This window comes from Tinamus guttatus, unplaced genomic scaffold (genome assembly GCF_059628265.1).
Source record: "Tinamus guttatus ecotype Peru unplaced genomic scaffold, ASM5962826v1 Tinamus_guttatus_pri_ptg000156l, whole genome shotgun sequence".
In the NCBI taxonomy this organism is placed as follows: domain Eukaryota; kingdom Metazoa; phylum Chordata; class Aves; order Tinamiformes; family Tinamidae; genus Tinamus; species Tinamus guttatus.
The window spans coordinates 1,098,114-1,121,429 of NW_028288690.1; the positions used below are offsets into that span (position 1 = coordinate 1,098,114).

At 40.4% G+C, this 23,316-nt stretch overlaps 1 protein-coding gene across 1 annotated transcript in view; it reads right to left on the minus strand.

The window, feature by feature from the left end:
• The window catches only part of STMN2 (stathmin 2), a 40,371-nt gene extending 21,327 nt beyond the window's left edge, over positions 1–19,044 (minus strand). Inside the window, exon 1 of the mRNA XM_010221943.2 lies at positions 18,858–19,044. Within this exon, the coding sequence (XP_010220245.1) occupies positions 18,858–18,876 (19 nt within the window). The 5' untranslated portion in view covers positions 18,877–19,044. The remainder of the gene's footprint in view (positions 1–18,857) is intronic.
• Positions 19,045–23,316: the final 4,272 nt, after the last annotated feature.

Sequence of the window (23,316 nt, forward strand, 5' to 3'; positions counted from 1 at the left end):
TTCACACTATGAATACTGGGAATGACAGGTAAGGAAGGCTGTGGCCACAAGTAGAATGAGAAGGGGCAGACAAATACTTATTTCCATCAATAAGAGTGCTGTGTATTTTCCCTATAGTTGCCTGAGTAATTTGAAGCAAACTGTGTAATGCGTGTTGCTAAGGTGGTGAACTAGTGCTGTGTGGAATTGGGGGAAGCAAAACCCAAGAGGGGCATGAGGAATAGGGTTCTACATATCATTTAACTTTTTAGGCACTATATATCATTTAACTTCAGGCATTTGTCTTAGATATATGAGACTGGGATCCGCTCTAATTAATGCTGGTCATGTAATTCATGGTCATGTAAAATGTAAGACAGCTAGTTTGCAGCTGTCATTACAGGCATTCTCCTCAGTCCACAAAGCCAGAAGCACCTCCAGGAAGTGACTGGTTCCACTCCAATACAGATGTCAGAGAAAAATGAAGTAGGTTGTATGAGGGGACTACATCCCCTGGCATTATCAAAAAACCTATGGAAGTTTATGGGCTTATGGAATGGAGGCAAGTGAAGAAAGTGGAAGCAAAAGTCCCTGCTGCAAGTACCTGCTATTCATCATTTACTCTCAGCCATGACTGACATCTCATTCTGGTGGTTCATACAGATGGAGCTTATTTTGTGACTGTCTCTCTGAATGCAGAACAGTGTTCTACAAAGTTTTCTGCATGAGCAAGTCTATCTTTCAGGCTCATGTAGGCATGTACTTCTCTGGCTTCCCTGACAAAAATAAAATACTAATGGCTCATGGACTCAAAGTGAAGGCAGTTAAAGATAAGCTGGCACAATCTGCCTCCTTAATGACTTAGAGTGCTCACGTATGGTGGCCCTTAACCTAGTGCCATTCTGTAATGAACAGCTCTTTAAAATTGCACTGATCCTATATTGCGAAGCATTTTAATACAGAGAACAGGGTTTAGGTTACTCCCTGGGTCTCCAGTTTTGTGTTATTTTTGCTTCTGAAACATAAAAAGGAAGGTTCAATAAAAAGGAAACAAGAAACAGAGATCAAGGAAAAGAAGCTATGAAACATTTTCTAATCTAATTCCAGAAAATGAGGAAGAAAGAAACTGGATAGATCTAATCTGCTTTTGTGGCAATTCAGAGTTTTGAACACTAGTTGAGGCATTCATTTCTGTAACCTTCATGACTGTTCTGAGATCAATAAGGATATTTTAGTTTCAGCAGAATTATTGGTGGTTTTACTCTCTCCAAAGAGAGCCTTCTAAAAACCTGCATTAATGGCATTCATAAAAGAACCGTCTGGCATGGAAAACTGTTCATTTTAGGATAAGTTCTTCAGGACACAAGGAATGATACAACCATAGAGCTGAACCTTGAACTTTCTATTAAGACCATGTTGGATTTTGGATTGTACCAGACTATAAACTTAGCCCTTGCATGCCACTTCCACAGCATCCTTTGGGCTACAGCACAGGATCTGGCTGAAGAAACCACCTGAAGAAATGCAATCAGATATTTCCTTAGGTAGAGTGCCCAATAATCATCTTCTAACATTTGTTGGTGTATAGATGTAAACATCTGCACCATTTTTAACTTGCAGATTGGACAATGGCACAAGTCTGACTGAAACTTGCCCCCAGATTTTCAGCTTAATCACTGATTGTTGTGTGTGTATTTGAACTAAAATATACAGGTTCATATGTTATTTCTGTGATTCGTACTTAATGTGTGTGTTTGGGTATAAGCATCTTTGCTTTATTTTCCAAAGTTTGAATGATGATAGTATGGAAGATGTTAAGTTATGATTTTACATTATTTTAATTAATATAGTTTTGATTGGTGACTCTGGTGGATTGGTAGAAACATGGAAAGAAGGGAGAACAAGACGAGCAAGACATGGTAAGCATTTGCAAAACCACACACTACTCAAGCTCTTCTGATCCATTCCTTTGTGGACATACTGCATCAAACAGCATGAGGAAGTCTTAGGTAGTTGAGTTTCCATTACAGGGAATGTAATGGAGCTTAATGCAAATGCAGAAGTCTGTTGTTTTTATGTATTGCTAAAATAGTGAGGATGAATAGTGAGGAATGAACTCAAAGGTTCTATTTCTCCTAATGCAGCTTTATTTCCCTCCTAATCAAATCAACTGTTTAGTATAATATTTTTTGTAGTTCAACTTCTACATATGATATTTGGATGATTTGGTTGTATGTTGACACTTAGTATGCTGTCTTCACAAGAGGCCACAGCAGCCATTGAGTCTTGCACAGAAACACTATATCGCCTGAATGAGAAACTCGTGCAAGCTGTACAAGCACACACCAATAAGTCACAACTCCTTAATACATCCCCATGCAATAATCAAAAAAGTCATTCTGCTGTCTACTGTCTCATCTTCACTCTGGAGGCACAGAAGACTCTTAGGTTTGAATTATGGCATGATCTGCACTGACGTTCCTGAATCACACCTGACCCAAAAAAAAAAAAAAAAAAAGAAGGAGGAATAGAAAGCTGTAATAGGAGGAAATAACCCTTACTTGGCTCAGCTTATCTGCTTGAGAGCTCTTGGTTTTATTATGGAAATGCATACTGGTAAAACAATCTCTTTTGATTGGCAGCATACTGATCTTAGTTTTCTCAGGTATTATAGAAAAACCCTCAATTTTACTTTTTGTTTAGGAATGCTCCTAATGCTTGTTGTAACATATGCATCAGGATTATCCTATCATTAGATTTCCTTGTTCTCAGGAAAAATCCCTATCCCTAGAAGCTATCACTAGGTGTTCTATGTGAATGATTTAAGGATCAAAATCTTAAGCTCTGGAACTTTTCAATAGGAGGATTTGCATTTCATGATTTAATACTCACTGTCAGTAATGTATTTTATTCATATCATATGTCTGAATGGGTCTCACATAGGCAAATTCTCTCACTAGCAGACATAGCTGTTATAATCTTTCACTTTTGAGACAGGTTACATATAAAGTGGCTTTAAAAGACAGATATTTCACTCCAGAATTTCCTCTAAGATGGCTTTAAGATCCTCCATGGCAGAGCAGCCCTGAACCAGGATCTCAGGCTCCACATATAGGAAAAAAAAAAAGGCAGTATTTTAAGAAATGCTAATGTTCATGCATGAAAACAGATGGCTCCTTGGTGACTTACATCAACCCTGCTGTACAAAGACTTTGCATTACAGGTTATCCTGTCTCAAAATTTTCTAAGATTGAGGCTATCTCCTGTACTAACTTGCCTGAAGAGCTGCTAAGGAAATGTCAGGACATCCCAGCAGCAGAAGAACCCCCCAGATTATGATTGTTTTCCCTCAGAAGAGGCTGTGTGGAGTGTAGGAGTCACCAATGCATACTACCTCCTGGGTGCAAAGCCATGGTGCTTGATCCTTCCTATACAGCAGTTCCTGGAGCACCAATGACTTGTAAGGGAGGTGGTACTTCTTTAGTGCTTGTATAGTGGCAAACAAACAAGTGAGGCATGGTATGGTCTAAGACAGAGCTTAAAATAACATGGAGTGAGCTGTAGAGTTGGAACATGGCCCCGTGCCCTGACAGCCCTGACGTGGAAATATGAGTCACCACACAAGCCCTGTGGCCCAGGATTTTCTGCTCCCTGGTGATGCAGGTACTGGAAGGGAAGCGCAATTTTCAGCCCTTGTATGGACTGTGTTGGCTTCCCCTGGAGCATCAGCAGTCAGAGACAAGGCTATTGGAGACGACTGCCACCCCCTGCTAGCTCTTTCTTAAGGTCATCTCATTATTGTATTGCAGTAGCATACTGAGACCCAGCTGAGATCTGTGCTAAATACTGTACAAATACATCAGATGAGAGCATCCTGTGCCAAAGACCCCCCTGTGTAAGCAAACAGGTCCACAAAGGAACGTTGGGGATGAAATGACACAGAGAAGTGGAAAAAAAAATCACTCTAGGTCACAAACACAGTCTGCAGGAAAGCTTCATGGAACAACTAGGTTACCTAACTCCTGTATCCTGCATTTATATTAGACCAGGCTATGTCTTTGAGAATGGGGCAGACAATACATGTGCTAACTGATAAAACATCCCATGGAGTGATGATACAAATTAAAAAATCAGAAAATAGACAGTAATTTTTTATATAAAGAGCCTATTATGATAAAACAATGTTTTCCCAAGGCTTTCATTTTCGATTGTAGTGTTGTAAGGCTGTGTTACTAGAGCAGGATGAGACAAAGTCAGTTGTCAGCATTTCTTTTATTTGTTTTTATTTTTATTTTGTTATTATTATTATGTATTGCAATCCCAGTCATGTCTGTGTGGAACAGTTTTTTTTTAATATATATATGAGATTTTCACTGACTTAATTTATATCACCCTGATCTCTTTATGCAGTTTTGACACAAACTCTACTTGATCTTGCATCATCTGGTTTTGCATCTGGGCTTTGGATGTCATTTTATTCTGTGCTGGCTGTGCAATACTGTGCCTAAAGAGTAATGAATGGCATAACCCAGGCATGTTGTAGTCTCCTAATTTACATAAGATTCTGTTATTGCTTTATTTCATTTTGAAACAAGAGATTCTTCCTGAAATTCTACTGATATTTCAATATGTTACAACACCCTTAAAAAAGAATTGACTGTTTTTTGAGGTAAAGTGGCATACTTCTGTGAGCTGAGCAGACCTGCATTGCCTGCAAAGCCAGTTTCTATTAACAGAGTCTGTTCTAGATAATCTGGACTAGATGATCTCCAGAGGTTTCTTCCAAGGTCAACAGTTTTGTGATTTTTGTGGTCCTTGCCATTTTGCTGAGATCAGATATTCATGTTTTTAATAGATCTTTAAATGTAAGTGACATACAAAATGTGAAATGTTTTAGAATTCATGGAGAGGTTGTAACCACAACTCTCATTAACACATGTACTGTGCCACTCCAATACTAGGTATGGCATCCATGTTCAGATACTCTAGATTTTCATCCAAGAATTAAAAAAATGTGTCTTGAAGTGATGAAGCCCAAAGCAGTATTTAGTCATAACTTAGGGACAGAAAATAAGCTACAGATTCAATTTCAAGGTATACATGTTTATTTAGACAAAGATAACGTGGAGGACAACTTGCAGTAGTGTTAGGTTCTTAGTCTCTGTATTTTAGCAATTAAACACATTCCTTTCTTGCTGAATTATTTCAGTGAGTGCAGACCTTATTATTTTCACACCTTAATTATCAGAAGAATCCATTTTAGAGACAATACGTTACTGTGAGGGCTGTGAAAGATATCCCTCAAACTAACATGGACGTGTAGGTTAGGACCCCCCCTAATTTATAGCGTCTGAAAGTATTCAGCATTCAGCAAAGCATTCATATACATATGTGTATATACATATGCACGTTATATATTTATATACATATATATATATAAACCTATTTATGCAGCATAAATTTGGTGATTGATTCAGAACAATCTACATTATTTAATATACTTAGCCCAAAGCCAAATATGTGTAACTGCGTCTTTGTGCTACCCAATTACTACTACAAGCTGCCATGACTACTGACTAAATGTCAAAATGCAAAAGACAATGAAAGGAGACAGTCTGAAAAATCTTATTTTCTTCTGTGTTTTGAATAGAATTTTAATTTTGTGAGACATTTTAAATGAAGGATGTCTCATCAGTTTGAATAAAGGCATTAGTTTGCCTTTTGGATACAATTCCAAATGACATATGTAAGTGGAATACTTAAAAATGAAGGGTTCGTATTCTAGCAATGACACACTGATTATAACTATGTTAAATAACAATAGTATTTTAAATGTGAGTGCTAGAACAAAAAAAGTTCTTAGCAGATGACTTCTAAGTCTGTATTTAGCTTTGTTTGATATTAGAGTTTGTCTGTCAACATAATTCTTAACTGGGGACTTATTTCCTCTAAACCCAAACAGGTGTGATAATGAAAGCTCTGTTGCAGGTGCCCCAATATTATGATTTAGAGATGCTTTATACCATATGGCTTAATCTGCTTTCTTTATAGTAGTAGATGCACAAATTTATTTATTTATTTATTTCAAACTGAAGGGTTTCCATAGTTCTGTGTGTAGGACCAAGGGATTGCTTGTATTTAATTACAAGATATTATGAGGGACTGAATTTCTGGGTTTAGGCAGATTTAGACCCCAGTTTAAGAAAGTCTGTCTATGCAGGAAGTTTATCAAGGGTGTGCTTAGCTTTGGAGGAATCTTTGGAGGAATCTGTAAAACCGATCTTTTAATGTGGCAATATCTCATAATAAGCGGGCAGCAAACTTACTAGGGAAAACATCTTTTGGTGCTTCCTCAAACCTAGATATAGGAGCTACTCTAGGCATTTCAATGTGTTCACAGTGAAAATTATCACAGCATTTAAGATGGTAGTATCTTAAATGGTAAATACTGTCCCATCATTGAAACTGCACCTTGCAGAATAGCAGGAGGCAATAAAGAAAGATAGCCCAGTGGAGGTAAAGAGGATCACCATAACCATTCTTGTAAATTGTGGCTTGGCCACAACTGGGGAAAAATTGAATAGCTTGCAGAGTCCAAATGATCATTTCAGTTTTGGATCTATTGCAAGTAAAGCATAGCTCTGATCATCAGCTAATAATTAACTTGTAGAGCATAACAAATTTAGGATCCCTGTAAGTTTCGTTTCTGAGCAAAGTTATAAAATAAATAAATAAATAAGTAAAAAAATAAATAGGAACTGGAGCATATGGATATTCATGTGTCTGGTTTTATCAGAATTTGGCATATTTGAAAATATTTATTTAGATTCAGCTTGAGAACAAATCCAGTCCAGTATCTGAGAAATGTATTTGATTGAATTGGACAATTTTTAGTAAAATTGATTTGGATAGTGACAGCATTCAATGAAGTGACTTCTGTACGGTGATAAACCAAGTGTTCAATAAACTTGACTTCTGCTCTTTGACCAGCATTTTCTTATTTGTCACATCTTTTCTTATCCTGAGGAAAAAAAATGCATCCCGTTAATGTGTGCTACAGTAAAGTTTTTCAGCCTGAGCACCCACTGAGCTGTGGCCATTAATTATTGACCCCGTAGAAACCCATCCAGATGATGTGGTCCATATCCTGCAGCATTCTGTCATGATGAACTTATCCGGACTCCTATTAAAATTAATTGAAATAATTTGATTTTTTTCCTAGTGCTGAAGTTGAATTGATTTCTGTTACGTTTTACTAGCAATCAAATTATTCATGGATGAAATTCAAGCCCTGTTGCAAGGCAGCTGAAAAGTTCCTTTGGGTTTTGGTGCATATTACTTTTTACACGAGATACTTTCCAACTGAAATTTTGGAGATATTCTAACATGCATGTCAAATCTTTCTATATCATTTTTAACTACAAGATCTATGCAATTATTAGTAATTACCTGGTTTATGCTTCTATTATTGTACCCTGCCATGCCCTTATGCATATATTCAAGTATTTGATTGCCTCTATTAAGGAAATAATGATACTATTCAACAGCATATTGCTAGAATTTATCACAGCTAGGCACAGATTATAAATATTATTGAGTATTTTAATCAGAAGATATGTAAAATGAGTGAAAAAAAAAGAAAACTAAGAATGACAATCTCTTTGGAACCTTGCTGGTGGTGCACACAAATTGGCTTATTATTTAGAATTGATTAAATTGGCTGAAAGAGAGCAATTATGTGTGAGATATTCTTATTACAACTGAAAAAAAAATAGAACAAGGATCACTAGTTAGAGGAAACCACCTCTGCTTTAAGTAGCTTTGCTCAGATTTGCATGCTATGAACACATTGATTTTTGATTATATAAAATATATGTATAAATATTGACGTCTAGTAATGTGACTACTTCTCAATAAGGAGCATCTTTCACCATCCACCTTTTTTATTTCTTGCTTTATTTCTCTCATTCTTCTTTCTTTTGTAGCATTTTTCAGTTTAGTGATTTTTTCCTGTCCTGAAATATGACTGAAGAAATAGATTTCTTAAGTTCATTCAGTCAATTAGTCAATCAGTCTGTGTGTCTATCTATAATTTATCTATTTGTGTGTCTATCTATACGGCTATCTATTTTTCTCATTACTGGCCACCACTTACACAGGAGAATATCTTGATGAATTCAGAGATATTGCCCTGCTGCTAAAATAAAAGGAGTTGATCCCTGTAGATGTGCTAGTCTTAGCTAATTTCAGTGGGGCTCTGGCATGAGGATACTTGGCTCATTTAGCATGATAATAAAATAATCTTCACTTGCAATTGTGAGATTTTCAGGACACTGAACATTTGCATATCCCAGCATCAAGAGTTTGCCATTAGAAGTAGAAAAGAACTTTTTCAGCTTGTCCTTTATAACAGCCTTATCAAATGTTCACTGGCTTTGCTATCACATTTTTCAATACAGCCTAAAATTAGGAGGACCTGGTAATATTCAAATGTCAATTCACAATAGCCTGTTCTTTTTTTTTCTTTTGTTGTATAATAAAATTCTTTTTTACTTGGATAAAAATGTCCCCTTTCCTGAATAATCAAATTCATTATTAGTACAGATGAATTTCGTAAGTTTTCTCAAAATAAAAAACGAGTTGTTTCCTTCCTAGGTCTTTGCTTGGGGAAACATAAAGAGTAAAACATTGATTCAGCAGACACAAATCAGCTTGGGTCTGTTACTATAGACTTTCACTTGTTTAGGATTCAGTTTTAGTTAATATTCCTGACCTTCACACATTTTATCCACTCGAATTTGTGCCTGCAAAGCACATGGGGAGCCACTGCTATTTCCTATCTAATATCATTTTTTTTCTGCCATTACTTGGGAAAAAATAGGAGTCCTCCTTCCAATGGATATCAATTGGTTAAATTATAAACATTGGGCCTACATTTTTCCTGGCTGGAGGTCTGCCTTGGGATGAATTTTGCGGAAACCCTTATGAAAAACTGTTCCACTGCTCCTGGGAAGATGACAAGGGTGAAACGTGTGCACATAGTAAGCTAAGCAAGTGCTTATTGGATCTCTTTAAAAGACTCTAGCTGTTTGTGCCGGGATATTACCTCTCCTTTGAAAAATCTGCCCAGGCATGGCCAAGAGACATGTCATAGAAAGACCCGATTTCAGTCTTCACCCATGACTAGAGTTTGACAGATTTTCTGAGGAACATGTTTGCACTGGACGTGACCAGCTCCTCATGGACTGAAAGCGATGTTTTGACCACTGCTCCTGGTTACTGTGGGCCAGAAGAGTGATAGAAAAGAAAATAAAAACAAAACAAATAAACAAAACCAAAAGCCCACGTTCTGGGACTCGGTTCCTCCCTTTTTGCCCTCCAGAAAGTATGGAGGATTATTGGAGGGGAATGGCTCTGTGAAAGGACAAGCACTGAATCTGGCTGCTGTAAAAAAGAAATGGCTAAAAGCAGAAGAATTAAAAATAAAAGGAAAAAATGTTTAAGTCCATCAGGGAATGGAATGTTTGGATCACAATTGAGGTTGGCACTGTGGCTGACAGAATAAACAGATTGGGGCTAGAAAATAAAGAAAAGGATACCAAGAAAATAGAATGGAATTTGAAACCAGCATGTGTGGTGTAGAGCAGAAGGGAAATTATGGTTTGAATGATTTTGCTGACTGCAGTATTTGATGGTGATTAGGTTGTTCACAAGAAAGGTCCAAGATGACAAAGACAGAAATCTTCCTGATCACTAGTTTAGATCTTCTAAAGTATGACTGGCATTAAAAGAAAAAAATATTATAATAGCAGTTCAAAATCAAGCTGTGAAACATCTGCTCTAGTATCGTGTTTCTAGGATAGTTTTTAAATTATTTTAATATAGAAAATTATATTCACTACATTAAAATGTATTAAATATAATGTTTTAAATTTGTACTATGAACTGTTTCTGTTTGCTTCTTGAAGTGCCTTGAGTTTTCTACCAGGGTTCAGTATGTATTCTTACTGCTGCAAATTTTTACCCATCTTGACAGTAATGTTTGTATCTTTTGTGTAAGAGAGCGGGATACCAGGAGAGACAAGAACAGCAGAACAGCATTGGCAAGATATGCAACCCGATAATTATAGTTTTACAGAGCTGTACCTCTGTCATAGTTACACCTCACTACTATATTTGTTTTTCAGGCCTCCCACCACTAGAAGGGGGAACTCTTTGCATTGTCTGCAATCTGATGCAGTATGGTTTGCCTTCTTTTGTGAATGCTTCAGTGCAAAAAGGGAATATACTCCAATAGGGAATAACTTAGGAATAATTGGGGAATAAAAACTCAATGCAGATTAAAATGAGTATTAAACTATTATTTTCTTTTCTTAAGAAGTCATTATTAATATTTTACTTTCAAAATAGCCATAGTTAGAGGCAGAAATTTGTTTCCCCAGGAAGAATTGACATGCTTTGAGAAGACATATTTTACTGATAAATATTAAAGATTTATTTTTTGAACCTCAGTGAATATGGCCTCCCTTCTCATCTGCAATATATAATTTTGAAAGTCCTCAGGCTACTATGTTGACAGCATCAAAAATATCTAAACAACAGAAAAGATATAAGCTTAGAAATAGTCCTTTATATTACATCCACATAATAAATTGAATTGCCGGTACCTGAAGATGCAGATAGGATACTGAAATGAGTATCAACATGACTGTTGAGCAATGTAAGAAACAAATATATCACAATAGCTAAACATAATATTTAAGAAAAGTTAATAAAATGGGTTAGGAATCAAATTTCACTTTCACAAAATGTCATTGAAGAATGATAGAGTCTGATTCATGCATTCTATCTTAATTTAGAAGATTTCCCAGGAGGATGAACAAGCTTCTTGCAATTCCATTGCAACTAATAAACCAGCAATTGTAATTTATGCTACATTCTTGTACATAAAACATAGTATTTTTTGTGAGTTTTTGATATTATTGTGGTCTCTACTGTCATTTAAGATGGAAAAAAAATGGAAAAAAAAATAACCTCAATAATAATCTTAGGCATTTCAGGGACTCTTGCTGGTGAATGCTAATGAATTTAGCAGGAGACATCTCACTGAATACCATAGGATGAATTCAAACATGGATGCAAGGGAAATCTTGCATTTTTTATGTTTTCAATAACTTTAAAAGGGATCAAAACAGGATAAAAATGAAAAGTTATAGATATGTATTCAGCTAGTGACTATTAAATATATTTAATTTTTTAAAAGTCTATATTATAAGGTAAGCTCTTGATTTGTAGACTACTCTACCAATAAAGAGTATTAAATGTATATAACCTAATTTTTCTTTACCAAAAGGGTGCCCTAAGGGTTATAAATAATACCTGAATAGTAAAGAATACAGAATATAGCTTTAGGCAGTAAGTTGCTCTGTTTACTGTTGCTTTGTGCTTTCTATAATATCAGAGCATTGTTACACATTTCTATACATGATGGAATATAACATCACATCACACCTCTGATGTAAGTGTATAGGATAATCCCCAACTTAACAAGAAGTCAGGACATGAAATGATTAAGGGATAAATTTGGTGGAGGAGGTCTAAAGTCCCTAAAGTGGGATTTAAGCATATTTCAGGTACCTTATCCAAAAATGTGGATCCTGTGTATTGCTGCACAGCTGCACAGTAGTCATTAAATGCCACTTTGTGCTCTCACATTGATTGTGAGAGATCTAGGACACTACTTTTTTTACACCAAGGCTTCAGTCTTGAAAGGCTGAATCCTCTAATATTGGGAACTGGGAATTCTTCCAGTCTGGTCCTCTGAGGAAATCTTTGTAGCCCGTTTGCTTAGAGTACACGTAGCACACATGGATAAGATGAGTTCCTTCATAAATGCAGGATCAACCACTGCTATATTTTAAAATATAGCCAAGGAGAAATGTTGATGGCTGAGTTACTCCTGTCCTGCGTTACAACTGTCTGCAGTGAGAGTCTTTGACTGGAAATGACATAACTGGGTTTAACTCCTTTCAGACATGAGAGGATTCGTGCTAATGCATCTTAACACCATCCAAAGAGATGTGAGTTCTCTTTTTCTGCTTGCAGGACTGTTTTAATTTCTTATCCAACAACTGGAGCATGTAAGATACAGTGGTAGACCCAGGAGCCAGGGCTTCCTGATCACTCGACTGGGATCACTCTTATGTGCATTCCTACCCAGTGAATCTTAGCATCTACCATATGTTGTAGGTAGAGTAGTCTTTGGTCACTTTTCTAAGTTAAACCACCTACTTGGGGCAGAACTAGAAAGGGGGGAACCCAAAACCAATAATTCTGCTTTGTGAATTACAATCATATGTTTTAAGGACCAGAACTTCTCTGCATAGTAACTACCACAACATGGTTGAAGGGTTCAGCATATTAGAAAGAATACTTATTAGAAAGAATAAATACATTAGAATTTATTTATGAATGGCTGAGATTACAGTTATCCCCTCTCTCCCTGTTGCAAAAAAGTAACATTACTAAGTTTGTTCAGCAAAGCCTACTGTTTCCTGTTGGTGCTATGCATGAGTTTAACTGCACATCTTGGCAAAATGAGCTTACATTCACTACATTTGTTGAATTATATACTAGAAGACAGGGAAAAAAAAGAAAAAGTTAATAAGTGGAAGAGAAAATTAAATATATGGAGCAGCTTTTTGTGTTGGATACTGCTCAGACAAGTGATGTTTTGAACATATTTTATTCCCAGGGTTCAGGATTTTCTGCATTGGTCCTCTGTTTCAGTGGAAGTCTCTGAATCAATTTTTGCTGATTTTGAAAAGTGCTGATCAACTAGAGGAATAGAAAAGTCTTTACTAGGGACACGGATGCCTGGTGTCTTTCAAATGTGATCAGCATTGCCTACAAACTGAAAATAAACCAGCTCAGACTACATCTATAGAATAGTTTGCAATCTAAACTCAAGACGATTTTGCATAGCAGCCATTCTTTCAAACCGGCCACCAAATTACTGTGGGTCCACAGGCTAAGGATGGTGCTGAGGCCTGTTGAGTCTGAGGCCTCTGTTGACTCCAGACTCTCATCTGCAAAGTTGCTCCATCTATCATCCATTTTATGGATACTGCAGTAGGAAACATGCTTTCTACATGCCACCTGATGATAGCAAGATTTTATTTACAAAGATAACTTATGAGAGCAGTTAATAGAATTTCTGAAGGTAATTACTACAGGGGTAAATAATCACTGCTGATTCATGGTGTGATATTTGCTTCCTCTTGAAATAGTGCTCCAAGCTACAGAAAGTGCCAGGATAAAAAATTCTGAAATCTGATAACATAAGTAGAAAGACAAGTTTTATACATATATAAAAAACCTAGGGAGTATGTTCTATAAAAATGCTTGGCAGATTTCATTTCCAGCTGTGCTGTTTCCCACTGGTCAACCAAAGGGCCATACACCACCTTTTATCCCTTACGTTTAAAGAGCGGAACTCTTGTTCTCTTGCTGTATAACATTTGGCAAGACTTTGAGTAAGTTAATTTTCCAGTTAAATCAATAATTTGGAGTGACACTGTTTCAGAATGCCTAGTTGAAGCCACCTGGGGCTTGATTTTCTCAGGAGTGAAAAACATCTCTTGTTCCTTTTGACTGTGAACTAATCAGGTACTTAAATTAGGTCTACATGAAAGTGCTGCACGGGTCAAGTATTGCCCATACCTACCTGTCACAGAAACCCTCTGATCTCTGTGTTTTAGACTACTTAATAATGCTTCCTTCTCACAGAGCACTGCGAGGTGAATTAATTAGCTAATTTTTGCAGACTAAATCCTTTGAAGGCTAAAATGCTACCTAAATATATTGCTGAATGCGCTTGTCTAGTCTCTCAGTCAAAATCATTTTTTTTTAATTAATGGAGTTAGTTTGAAAGTGGAGAATAAGGATCAGTATATCATTTGCATTTTTTTTTAAGAATATAAATGTCACCTGAGAGAAACTTAACCTTGTTGCAGCATTTTTGCAAATATATTCGTAATAAAACATGTGCACAATGAAGGCTAGAGAACTGAGGCATTACAGTGCAAATGCCAAATAAATAAATAAATAAATAAAACTAGAAAATAATTAACTATTCAAAGAAAAAAAATCTGGAGAAAAAAACAATAAGAAGGAATTTAAAAAAAACTTTAAATATAGAAGTCTTTAATCTTGATACAGTTTGTATTAGGGCAAAGGGGAGATGGTGGTACATATAGGACAGCATTTCAGAAGTATGCAGGCTGTTGAATTTTGTGTTTATTTCCTCAGAGGATTATGGGATCTCTTCCATAAAATGATGTTCCAATCTTCTGCCAATCTCCTATCCACGTTAGGGGTAAATAAAGAATTGCCATGAGGCAATACAAATTTTGAAACATATGAATTGCTTCTTACATGTTTACTGCCTGACAGTAGGAAGAGTAATCTACTTTTTGAAAACAAGAAAAAAATATACAAAAGTGTTAACCTTCAGTTCCTACTGATTTGTATTTGCCAGCAACTTTATACCATCTTCGTGATCAAAATTCTCGAAGATTCACTTTGAGAAATAAACTAACTAACTGTAATGTTTCATCTGCAAGACCTTGACAATATTTGGAACGACAGGGTCTCTGTCAAATTATATTTCTGCTAACACTGTGAGATAATAAACTCTCTTTTCCCTGTTAATTGTCATCTTAAGAGAAATCCCTATTGGTTTATTCAAACATGTGATTTTATGACAGTTAAAAATAATTCAAGGGTGATTGCACTCATTTGTTTATAAAATGGGAAAAAACAAGTTGAAAACTTCAGTCATCATTTGCATAATACTGAACAGGGGCATGTTTAGTCCAAATTCAGCCTGGCACTTAACCATATGTCTATCTGGAAGCCTGTCACTCCCATTGATGCCCAGGTAATCACTCATGTGCTCAAAGATAAACACTTGTCCAAATGTATGGACAAACTGGAGGTAAATGCTTACCCTTTTCCAATAGAAAAGCCATAGTTATTAAAATAACGGAACCTGTTATGCTCAATGGCCATACTCATATTTATGATTTTACTATATCTATATTTATGTTTTTAAATACATGTTTACATGCTAGATGAAACAATAACACAAAATACAGCTAATAGGCACACTTAGCAGTGAACTTATATCCCTCAAGATATGTATCTAGACCTGACCATAGCTAAAATACAAATTCTGAATAAAATACAGATTCTGAATCACTTTTACAATGGTTTAATCAGTCTTACTGATAAGACAGTGTGTGGATGAATCACTTTATTTTCATAATCCTACCCATTTATCACCTCACAGTTCTCAGCTACCTCAAAAGAGTCTGAATTAAAAGCATTTATTTAATTCATTATTATACAATAGTTTCCCATGTTTCCGTTAGATAAAATCTATAAAATAAACAAAAGGCAGAATCAGGACTGAGATTTTGGTGTATGATATTTGTTTGGATGTGTTTTCATAATAAACGTTCTCTAAATTAAATACTGCAAAGAAATAGTGGCATCACAGACTGCTTCACCCTCAAGCTGCCAGGTATCTATTCTAATAAAGGCTGGATGCCCGGTTAAGTCTGTAGTGACCTCCACTGCAAAAGCAGTTGATTTAATGTCCTGAAACAAAAACATGCATGGTAGCAAGCATTTGGTGTGAATGAGCCCATACATAAGGATCTTTTTTTTTTATCAGTGAGGGTGACAGAGCACTGGAACAGGCTGCCCAGAGAGGTTGTGGAGTCTCCTTCTCTGGAGATCTTCAAAACCCGCCTGGATGCCGCCCTGTGCCACGTGCTCTGGGTGTCCCTGCTGGAGCAGGGGGGTTGGACTAGATGATCTCTAGAGGTCCCTTCCAACCCTAAGCATTCTATGATTCTATGATTCTATGATCCACATAAAATGCAGATTTCACTTGGAAGAAAGTGTCAAGAGGAAGAGTCAATTCAATTCTCATCCTTACAGTTGCATTCTACAGAATTTTAAAATAAGACTGACTTAAAGACATATATGTGTGTGCTTGATGTGAACTTGTGAATACAGCACTAAACAGAAATAAAAGCTTCTTGGTTTCTTAGGGTGTATTGAGCTCCATAAGTTCTTGCAACTGGTGAAATTCCTAAGTAAGCCAAAGAAAGTTTCCTTGAAAAGGAGGTTTTCTTTAAAAGAAATTGAGGGTTAATTTTGCTTTCCATTCAGGAATAGGAGCATATATTCATCACAGTATTTAGCATCTCTCTATCTTGAGGTATGTGAAGAGGGCTGTCCAAAACCAGTGGGGTTGTGCACATGCTGAAAGTCAGACACCTGCTTAAGTGCCTTGCTGGCCCCTAGCCAGACCGTAACACTTGTCCTGCTGAAGCTGATTAGAATTTTCCTACTGACCCCAGTAGCTGACAAATCTGTCTCTGCAAAATACAGGACACAACAGGGAAACGGAATCACGCATTCTTTGGTTCTCATGGTGGTCTGTTGGGCAAAGCTTCACTACAGGTTCCAAACAAATATAGCTTATTGGAAATGTATAGGACTGCTATTGCACCTATTGTTTTCCACAAGAAAATGAGATTTGTTTGTTTCATTGAAGAAACTCTGGAAATAGAGATGAGCCTGATATAAATTAACATAAAAGTGGCTTATTCTGATATGCCATCTAGAGCTCAAATTTCTCTAAAAATAGCCACAATAAGGAACAATAAATTTTAAAGAAATGATGGAGAGAGATCTTACTATCTGTGAATTTCAAGAGAGATGTTTTTAAATAGCATATTTTTAATTGAATGTCATTTAAATTAATATTTTTAGAAACTTGAGTTAGCTAGTTGTATTGTTTCCTCTCACTTGTGCATGTAGCTCGTTAACCAGGAATTAACAGGCAAACTGCGGTGATACAGTCTCTGGGCAAATCTAATGATTTCAGCCATGTCTCCTGCTGCAGCAACCTTTATATTTGTGTGCTGAGAGGCCATTAATCAAAGGCTGAAGAGCCCTTTCTTCCCTACCAGCAGAATTTCTAACAGGGCCTTCTGCAGTGATAAGTCTCTGACTGACTACAAATTATCAATACTGATTACCGGATTGCTGCAGTGGGGAGGGGACGGCGTGCTCGGCACTGCAGGGCTGGCCAGACTCCCACAGCCCTTGTCTGCTGCCTCTATTTGCATGTACAGCTGCCTTATGCCTTTTTCCCAGGGGGACCACAACCAGGTTAAAATGCTTTCAATCCTTGCTGATTATTTCTCAGAAGTGAAACACTGGCATCCAGAAAAATAAATGCAAAATGCAACACCTAGAGCCACGCCAGAAGGATCCAGCTCAACTTTGTGCAGTACGATTAAGGGAGGCAGCAGCCTCTGCCTGGAATGTGAAATTAAACGTGAATTGGTGGCTTGCTGGGTCTCTCCATCATGATTCTGCGTGATTTGGGCGTGCACGAGTTTAATAGCGAATGCTTGTGAAAACCTGAATTGGATGCATCAAGGGTTGACCCTGCCTAATTGCAAATATATAAATCTTATCTATCCATATGTCCATCTATCTGAATATCTATCTGTGTGTCTATCTGTATATCTAATTATCTACGTATCTATCTACATATATATCTGTGTATCTTCCTATCTGTCTGTCCATCCATGTATGTATCTGTTTATCTATCTATCCATCCGTCTATGTATCTATGTACCTATCTGTATATCTGTAAGTCTGTACAGACATGGAAAAGTAACGTGAGGTTTCAGTGCTTTTAGCGGCGCGACCCCGCGGCGGCTCCGTCTCTCCCTTCCACCCCCTCCCTGCAGTTCTCCCTCCTCCACCCTCTCCCGCAGACAAAGGGGCAGGAGCCCGTGGGGACCCCACGGCACCGCCCCGCCGCGCCCACGGGACCCCCGCGCCGCTCCCCACGGCCACGGGCTGCTCCGCACGGCAGGGGCGGCTCCGCACGGGACCCCGGCGCGGAGCGGGGCGCAGGGTGCGGCTCCCGCGCGGGGGGGACGCGGGGGAGGATGCGGGCGGGGGGGAGGATGCGGCTCTCGGATCCCGAGAGCACGAAACGCAGCCACGCTGGGAGCCGCCCGCGGGGTGGGGTCGTCTAGAAAGCGCCGGCTCTGGATGGTGCAGTGACCTACTTCCCCCCACCCCCGCCTCCGCCCCGCTCTCCCCCGGTCACACTGCGGGTGCGGGAGCGGCTCTGCGGCTCCCCCGCCGCCCCTCACCGCGCCGCTGGGCGCGGCCGGCCCGCAGTGCGCGCAGGTGCGCGGCGCACCGCGCGGAACCGTGCGGAACCGTGCGGAACGGTGCGGAACCGCCCCGCGCGGCCCCGGCCGCCCCCCGCCGCCCGCTCCCCCACGGGCTCGCTCCGCGGAGCCTTTTCTCCCTCCCGCTCGTGTTGTGCTCGCCCCGCGGCTCGCGGTTCCATCAGAAATATAGGGACAGCAACACGGACCCGGAGAGCGGGGCTGCGCAGGGCACTGCTATGGGAGCCGACTTTCCTTCTTTCTTTTTTTTTTTTCCCTCCTTCTCTTCCTTCTAGTGTCATAATACATATATTATATCGTTAAAACAAATAAACAGACAAATAAAATTTCAAAATTATTCTGTGCTCACGTGCCGAGCTCACCCGACAATTTAATCTCATTGCCGGTTAGGGCGTTACATGAGCTCCCGGGGGCCCACCTCGATCCCCTTTTTGATCAAGGAAATTAAAGAAAAAAAATATATCTTTATATCTTTTTTTTTTCTCAACCTCAGGGCCACTGAAAAGAGCCCCCGTGTAGACAGGAGTCCTAGGAAATAGTGGCTGTTGTACTGGCTGAAGGAAAAGAGAGGAAGTTTCTTACCCATTGCTGTTTTAGCCATGGTGGGATGTGCAGGCTCTCAGAGGCGGTGAAGGCAAAGGGGTCCAGCTACAGCGGTGGAGAGAGGGAGAGAAGACTGAATAAGGCACTGAGTCAGCAGAGTGGGGCTGTGCAAGAGAAGGAGCAAGAGGCAGGAGCCCATGAATAATTATCACTCCTCTACCCAAGCAGATTGGCTCTAGAGGTCCCCTGACATGACTCCTGCAGAGCCAGAATCTCCGGGCATTAAATATTGATCCACCAATGGTGCTGGAGTACAAAGTGCCAGAATGCAGTTTGAAATGGAAATCAGTCCTTGAATGCCTCTCCCCCCCTCGGTTTAGCTTTAATAGTACATTCCATGTCAAATGTTTTATGTCTTACATGAAAAAAGCCTATTGGTGTTGAAGGCTCTGCTGTTGCTACCTGTAAAACACGCACAAATTCATTTTAACACATTTTATTCCACGGACAGGACAAAAGAAAGGACCAATGTGAAGGGGCTTCTAAACCATTTGAGTGAAAGAGCTGCTTTCATGATTTTACCTCTGTGTGCCATTTCCTACCAATGTATGCAGACACTGTATGCAGCTGCTTTATGCAGTATGTTTTTACATTTCAGTATTTATTTTGGAAACACTGGTCCTAATCCTGGGCAATTTGTGCAGTAACAAAACCTGGGGAAGGACAGCTGGACCTGCTCATGCTCATGAAGGGTTCTGAGAAGTGAAAAGTAGCAGAAATGCTACTGCTATGAGAGCCACTTCCCCACGTGGAAAGAAAGAAAGAAAGAAGAAAGAAAGAAAAGAAAGAAAAGAAAGAAAAGAAAGAAAAGAAAGAAAAGAAAGAAAAGAAAGAAAGAAAGAAAGAAAGAAAGAAAGAAAGAAAGAAAGAAAGAAAGAAAGAAAGAAAGAGAGAGAGAGAGAGAAAGAAAAGAAAGAAAGAAAGAAAGAAAGAAGAAAGAAAGAAAGAGAGAGAGAGAGAGAAAGAAAGAAAGAAAGAAAGAAAGAAAGAAAGAAAGAAAGAAAGAAAGAAAGAAAGAAAGAAAGAAGAAAGAAAGAAAGAAAGAGAGAGAGAGAAAGAAAGAAGAAAGAAAGAGAAGGAAGGAAGGAAGGAAGGAAGGAAGAAGGAAGGAAGGAAGGAAGGAAGGAAGGAAGGAAAGGAAGGAAGGAAGGAAGAAGGAAGGAAGAAGGAAGGAAGGAAGGAAGGAAGGAAGGAGAAGGAAGGAAGGAAAAGGAGCTGCTGGGAAGTTGGCTCACTTGATTAGTTGATAGTGCAGAATGTGACCTAGCAGGATTATTACATGAAAGGGATTTCATCTCTATCCCTGGCAAGGATGATCCAATGCCATGCCTGATCATCAAATGGATGTGCGTGATCATGTGAAATTCATACTTGAATCATGGTGGCAATGGTTTGCAATGGATTTATAAATCTTCCTGTGCTGGAAATGGTTTCTTGTCCATCAGAGAGAATGTCCAAGGCTGTGGTGCAGAGAGGCTTGATGCTCTGTCCTCACACCACCATCTTGTCCCGTCCACTCTTCAGTTAGAGCATGTTTGCCTTTCCTGGAGGAAAACGACTTTATGATCAAAATCTTGCAGTCATAACAAACTGTTGGGGTCATTTCATGATGTGGGTGGAATGAGAAAAATAGGAGAGAGTACAAGCATCTCCAGGGTGCTGTCCCAGGGCAGGCAGGGCACAGTGGTGCCTTCCTTGGTGCCATTTGCAGCTGTGTAGACAGTGAGGCATCGCCAACTGGGTGCCCTTTCCCAGAACGAGTAACTGGATTATGCTTTCCTCGCTGCCTTGAGGTCTGTAAAGAGCACCTTCTGGTAAGCAGGGCCTGAGAATAAGTCTGAGAAGAGCTTTTCCTTTGAATGACTATTGATCATTTCTGACTTGTGCAAAACTATTTTTTTTTCAAATGAGAACAGAAATGTCTGGAAAGGGGTTGAGGGAAGGAGCACCCTAATGGGCGCAACGTGCACGGTGTGTGATTCACCTGTGTGTATGTTGCAACAGGGCGATGTTGGGATGGCTCCGTGCTGAGGCAGCTCTTGTTTATTGGTCTGTGGTGGAGGGAAGCTGAGGCAGATTTTCTGGGATGTGGGATATGACCTGCCTTCCAGGAAAGATGTCCAAGGGTCCCTCTGCCTTTCTGGGTGAACCACTGCTGGGTCAGGAGCTGTGCAGCTTATGGAGGAGGGCGAGTGGGAGAGAACTCGTTGTGAGAGGATGTCTGGAGCAAAAACACTCTTATTCCTGAAAAGGAGACTGTGAGAAATGTCTGGAAGCTGCACGTGGAAGTGGGGAAGGAGAAGGACGCCTCTCAAGGCTGGGAAGTCTGCCCCGAAAGAGTGACACCCCCCTGGATGTGCACCAGGGTGCCAGGGCTGCTCCGTGCTCAGGCGGCTTCATGGGCCACCTGGGCAGCCTGGGGGCCCGGCTTGGTGCGGCCCGGCCCGGCCCGGCCCGGCGCTGCGCGGCGGCGGGCGCTCTCCGTGGTGCTGGAGCCGGACCCGGCTGTGGGGGCGGGCAGGAGGACAAGGAAGGAGCGGGCAGGGAGGGAGCGAACTGCGGGGGAAGGAGACGCGGAGGGGTGGGAAGGGCAGGCAGGGAGGGAGCCAGGCAGGAGGCGGGCGGGGCGGGCAGGAACGGGAGGGGAGTGGGCAGGGATGGGGCAGGGAAGCGGGGAAGGGGACGGGAATGGGGCAGGGAAGGGGCAGGGAAGCGGGAAGGCAGGAATGGGGCAGGGAAGCGGGAGTGGCAGGAATGGGGCAGGGGAGCGGGCGCGGGCGGGCGGTGCAGGCCGGGCCCCCGCGGGCTCCGCGCCAGCGCAGCGCGGCAGCCGCAGCGAGCGGCCCCGCCCGGCGCCGCCGCCTTCCCGGAGCGGAGCGGCCCCGGCCCCCGCCCCGGCCCCGGCCCGCCGGGCCCGCGCAGCCCCCGCCCGCGCCGCCCCGCAGCGGCTCCGCGGGGCCGCCTTGCGCGCCCGCTCTCCGCTGCGCGCCCGCCTCGGCGGCGCCCGGCACGCCCAGCGCGCCGCAGAGCGGCCCCCGCATCCGCATTCTATTTTATTTTATTTTATTTTATTTTATTTTATTTTATTTTATTTTATTTTATTTATTTTATTTTATTTTATGTTATGTTATTTTATTTTATGTTATTTTATTTTATGTTATTTTATATTAAAAATCGAATCCTGTTTTCCCTCCGCTCCAAGTCAACCCTGCCCCTGGCAGTAGGGAGGGGCCGGCAGAGCTGCGAGTTCCCCGTGAGCGAAGGGCTCTGCCGGCCCCTGCAGCTCGCAGATCCTTTTTAGTCTTTCCAGTAAATCAGCACCGCAGGAGCAAGAGCGTCTCCCCTCAAAAGTCCCTCCCCCGCCGGTGCCGCCCCTGTCGCCAGGCTCCCCGGTAGCGGCTTTTCTGCCCAAGCCCGGTGCTTCGGGGTGGGGAACAGGTGCCCGAGGGGATTTCTTTGCCAAGAAAGCAGTGCAAGAAATGACATGGCAAGAAATCACTGTCATGCCTCTTTTCGCAAGGCCATTATAAACAGCAGCAGTTATTAGACACTTCACGCATCATTTTTAATCCACAGCCCCTTTTTATATTGTGTTTCACAAGGATTTTAGAGGAGAATATAATTAAGCTCCCTCACATCCCAGCAAAGCTTTCCTGGGCCAGCTCTTGGTTGTTAGTAGAATGTATCTGCAGTCCAGCCTCCAGGTTTGTGGATATATTAGCTCCAAGGATGTCAGAGCAACAACTCTTGTCTGCTTCTAAGTGGAGGTAGGCTATAACGGGGGCCTTCATGCCACTTCTATCATTAATTTCTTCTGTGGCCTTGGTCAAATCATTGAGGAACCTTTGGTTATTTTCTCTCTTTGTTAGAAAGCATCTTAAGTTTTACACCTTGGAGACACTGGGAGGTAGAGGTGATCCTGGAAGGATAAATGTTTCTGCAGCGCTTTGAAGAGTATTGTTGCTAGGTAAAAAAATAAAAATCAACCACCTTACCTTACACTGGCAGTGTGGCACTGAAACCACAGAAAGACAGAGATGGGAGCAGGTCAAGAATCTCTTGCTCTCTGCCTTTGTGTTTTTGCTTCTGCCATATTGCCTGCAAGGTTCTGCAAACTTGTTGTCAGGTTTACTTAAATAACTTGAGAAATTAGGCTTGTTCCTATTGACTTTTGGAAAACTTGTTTACACTTCAGTAGCCTTTGTCATTAGGAAATGTAATGGACCTTACTCAGAGCAGCCATTTTTTTTTTGTTTCCACTCCTACTTCTTCTTTAGGTCTCCCAAGCAATTTATCACTGTGTCTACTCAATTTACAAAAATTAATTGTTATTTAGTTCATTATTAGCTTGTTTCCATCCCTATTGCATCCTTTTCATTATCCAGACTTATGATAAAAAACATTATTCGTATTGTAAAACCAAGTTCTCAAAGTGAAA